The sequence below is a fragment of the Procambarus clarkii genome, chromosome 15, assembly GCF_040958095.1.
Source record: "Procambarus clarkii isolate CNS0578487 chromosome 15, FALCON_Pclarkii_2.0, whole genome shotgun sequence".
Lineage (NCBI taxonomy): Eukaryota > Metazoa > Arthropoda > Malacostraca > Decapoda > Cambaridae > Procambarus > Procambarus clarkii.
Window position 1 is genome coordinate 37,489,488 of NC_091164.1, and position 4,710 is coordinate 37,494,197.

Sequence of the window (4,710 nt, forward strand, 5' to 3'; positions counted from 1 at the left end):
ATTAACAAAAAAATGATAACAGTTACATGGCAAGAAAAAAAAAAGATGAGAGAAAATTGTAGGTACAGTATATTAAAGCACATAGGTAGCTCAGATTGATTGCAATGACAGCTTGAATGGTAGTTGACAAAAATTGGTAGTCACAATACAGCATATGGGTAGCACATAAAAGAAGACAGCAATGAACACAATGATAAAGTTGCTTGATACTACATAAAAATTAGGAGATTGGGTAACACTAGGTACAGAGCAAATTTAAAGCTCAGTGTAGGAAACTAAGAAGATGAAATTAGGTACTTTTTGGTTTTGCTTTTAAATAAGGCAAAAGTTTTACAGTTTTTCAATTTACTAGGGAGTGAGTTCCATAGACTAGGTCCCTTAATTTGCATAATCCTATTTCGTATATACATCAATGATCTGCCTAATGTCTCTAACATGCTTAAAAAAATTCCACATGTGGATGTCAACCAATAAAGTTACACTAAACATAGAAAAGTATTTTACTTAAATAAATAAATAAATAAATTTTTAAAATATCTTATTTTTTGGTCAGGCTGAGTGAAGCAATGAAGGGCGATTTTGTTTTTATTAATAAACACTTTACTCCCCCGCGGACACAAGATCCTGTCCGCTGGGGGTCACTTGAAACTGCCCGAGTAGACATTTTTTTATGTCCGACGAACAAATATTTCTATAAAATTTAATTCTTATCCGATCGACTTGGGGATAGTATGAACATGTTTACCATAAAATTTACGTTTTCTCTTATAGCTAAATAGTCTATTTGAGAGAACGGCATTGGCTTGTATCTTCGTGGAAAAACTATTGTAGATTGCCGTTGTGTTGTAACGGGTAACACTTCGCCCACTTCGCATACTCTTGCGGGTGGGCCGCGATCATGATTCAACATTTATATGCATATGTCCGTGTAGGAAATTTTATTGCGATCTCAAAGATACCAAATTTAACGCTGTAGGACAAATGTGGAGTTGACAACCCTGAAAAGAATGTAAACATCTCGTCGCTGTTTGGAGCTCACGGCTAGTGATCCACTTAGTTTCTTTATTGGTAGTGGTTTAAATCACAGTTTGGTGACATTTTATACATATGTTCTTCTAGAACATTCTATTGTGAACACATTGGTACAAAAATGAAATATGTACATCGAAAATTAAGGTCAGCACAGTGAAAAGAGTATACACTTTTCCGTGTTGCCGCTCGATCGCCCGAAACTGTGATTCCGCTTGGAGCAAGTTTTGGTCCTGTTCGTGGAGAGAATTAATTAATTATTAATTAAAGCAGCCAGGATGAGTGAAGCCATTAAAGGCGATTTTATTTTTATTAATTAAAGCAGCCAAATGTTGCTGGCAAATGGGGCAAAACTGCAAAAGTGGACGGTGTGGTGCTGCCTTCAGGTGTGGTGCTGCCTTCTGGTGTGGTGCTACCTTCAGGTGTTGTTCCTCTTGGATGATCTTGTCCCTCTCTGTCTCACACCTGTAAGAATGAGTGATATGATTGATGGGAAACAAAGTGCAGGCAAGACAATGGAGGCCAGTAGTAATCAGCTTGTCAGTACACAACTTTTGCCCTTGCTTCAAAAGAGCCAGGATTCCACTATTATTTTTGGGTGATAAGTGCTTCTCTTCAATAGTGTACTTGTTAGGATCCTGTAATATATAAAATATTTAATGGGATTTAAGACATTTACAAATATGTCTGAAAATACTAAAGAAATTGGAATATATATATAATGAATTTTTTTTTTATAAAAGTTCACATGTAAAAGACACCAGTATATTAAAACCATGGAATTGTCTACCTGTCAAAGCCATAAATAGCAAGACATAAAGTATAAAATTAGTATATATAAGTCTAAAGTTCTGTTTATGAAGAACTGAATTGTAACACACATTTAATTTAAGCTGTTAGCTTACCTTGCTTAGATATGAAGGGAAAATTCCACATAACTCTTTAGTATGTTTGGTTAAAATCTCTCTCTTCTTCTTGTAATATGTGAGATAATGCAGCATTTCTTGAATGGTATGTTGTTGCTCCTCTCTGGATCTCTTCTGAAGCTCCACATCTTCAGTAGATTCAGATTCAGATTCAGATGTTTATTCAGGTAAGGTATATACATACAAGTGATGTTACATTAATGGATTGATATATAGATAGAGCTAGTACATACAATGCCTAATGCCACTATTACGCAATGCGTTTCGGGCAAGAAAAACATTAATATCTAGAACTTAATACTAATTGAGCATAAAGAATAAAAAGTGTTGAGAACAAATACAAATAAAGATAAAAAAAGGGGGAACATGACTGAAAAAGCAGCACAAATACAATAAGTTGACAAACAGTGTTGATTAAAAAAAAAAGAAAATAACAGACATGGGTTGACAATAGAGGAGTGAGGTAGATTACAGGGAATTTATTAGGTAGTGTTTAGTTTTTATCTTAAACTGGTTGAGAGAGGTACAGTCTTTAACATGGTTGGGATGGTCATTCCACATTCTGGGCCCCTTGATTTGCAGAGCATTTCTAGTTTGATTAAGACTTACTCTAGGAATATCAAAACTGTATTTATTTCTGGTGTGGTGCTCATGGGTTCTGTTACAACCTTCAATGAAGCTTTTAAGATCAGGATTGGCATTATAGTTTAGCGTTTTATATATGTATAATACACATGAGAGAATGTGCAGTGACTTAATATCTAACATATTCAGAGATTTGAGTAGGGGTACCGAGTGATGTCTGGGGCCAGAGTTGGATATTGTTCTAATAGCAGCTTTGTGTTGGGTAATTAGAGGACGTAAGTGATTTTGGGTAGTAGAACCCCAAGCACAAATACCATAGTTGAGATAAGGATAGATAAGGGAGTAATAGAGAGTCACCAGGGCAGGGCGTGGTACATAATATCTGATCTTAGAAAGAATGCCCACAGTTTTTGAAACTTTTTTTGATATATTTAGAATGTGTCCCTGGAAATTCAGCTTGTGGTCAATGAGAATGCCAAGGAATTTGCCATCTAATTTGTTACAAATTTGGGTATTGTTTATTTTGAGATTTATATGACTAGAGGATTTATTGCCAAACAGAATATAGAAAGTTTTGTCAATGTTAAGGGTGAGTTTGTTGGCAGTGAGCCAAAGATGGACTTTATTTAGCTCAGTATTTACTGTGGCATTTAGAGCAAGAGGGTCAGGACTGGAGTAAATGAAGGTTGTGTCGTCAGCAAATAGAATTGGTTTGAGGTGTTGGGAGGCATTTGGAAGGTCATTAATGTAGATGAGAAAGAGGAGAGGGCCAAGTATGCTGCCCTGAGGAACACCAATGTTGATGGGTAGGGTGGGAGAAATTGTATTATTCACAGAAACATATTGGAGCCTGTCAGTAAGGTAGGACTCGAGGTATTGTAGGGAGTGTCCTCTGACTCCATAATGATGTAATTTAAGAAGAAGGTTATGGTGGTTGACAGTATCAAAAGCTTTACGCAGGTCCACAAATAACCCAACAGGGAACTCCTTTTTATCAAGAGCTGTATGAATCGAGTTAAGCATACTAATAAGTGCATCGTTAGTGCTTTTTTTGGGTCTGAAGCCATATTGGCAAGGGCTAAGTATATTGAGTTTGGCTAGATATGAGTAAAGCTGCTTATATATAAGTTTTTCAAAATTTTTTGACAAGTTTGGCAGGATTGATATAGGTCTGTAGTTGTTAACATCTGTGGGGTCACCACATTTGTGGACAGGCGTTACTCTCGCTTTTTTTAGAATATCTGGAAAGGTTTGGAGTTCAAGTGACTTGTTGAAGAGCAAAGCAATAGCAGGGGCTAAAGATCTGGAGGCTTTTTTGTAAATTAAAGTTGGTATCTCCTCAAGGGCACCAGACTTGGTTTTAAGGGAAAGGATTATCTCATTGACGTCAGTGGAGTTAATAGGCTTTAGGTACAGAGACTGTGGATAGTTACCTGTAAGATAGTCCTTAATGTCAGTACTGGAAGATGGAATATCATTTGCAAGGGATGAACCAATGGAAGAGAAGAACCTATTGAACTCAATAGCAGAATCAGAGGCTGAAAGCTGACCATCGTTATTAGACAGGTGAGTCGGTTTGTTATTTAAAGATTTCTTTGATCCCAATATTTGTGAAATTGTGCTCCAAGTTTGTTTAATGTTGCTCTTTATTTGAGTAAATTTATCTTCGTAGTATTTAGTTTTGGCTCATCTAATTATCTTAGATAGCAATAATGAGTAATTCTTTGAGAATTCTTTGGAGACAATTCCTAACCTATACTTCTTCTCAAGGTCATGTTTTTTGTTAATGGATTTAAGTATTCCCTTTGTAAGCCAAGGATTGTTAAGCCTTTTGCTTGTGACTTGTTTTGTAAGCCTAGGACAGTGGGTGTTATAAAGGCTAAGAGTTGTTTGAAGAAAAGATTGCACTGCTAGGTTGATGTCCCCTATGTTACCTAACTCGGACTCCCAGTTGACATTATCAGAAGCAGTTATAAAATTGTTTATAGCAGTTTCATTGTGCAGCCTAAAGCTTAACTCCCTTGTTTCTAGAGGTGGTGTGCTAATGTTAGTTAAGAGAAATGTGGGGTAGTGGTCTGTAGTGCTATCGGTGATTATACCTGAAGTAAGCGGAGAGGTTATGTTGGTCCAGATGTGATCTAGAGTCGTGGCAGTGCTATCAGTGATTCTA

The 4,710-nt window shown here is 36.4% G+C and overlaps 1 protein-coding gene across 1 annotated transcript in view; it reads right to left on the reverse strand.

Annotated features, from left to right (window-relative positions):
- Positions 1–1,289: 1,289 nt before the first annotated feature.
- LOC138365099 (uncharacterized) overlaps positions 1,290–4,710 on the reverse strand; it is a 27,497-nt gene continuing 24,076 nt past the window's right edge. The window contains exons 2-3 of the mRNA XM_069325213.1: positions 1,935–2,083; positions 1,290–1,667 (exon numbers count right to left, since the gene is read on the reverse strand). Coding sequence (XP_069181314.1) covers positions 1,290–1,667; positions 1,935–2,083 — 527 coding nt within the window. The remainder of the gene's footprint in view (positions 1,668–1,934; positions 2,084–4,710) is intronic.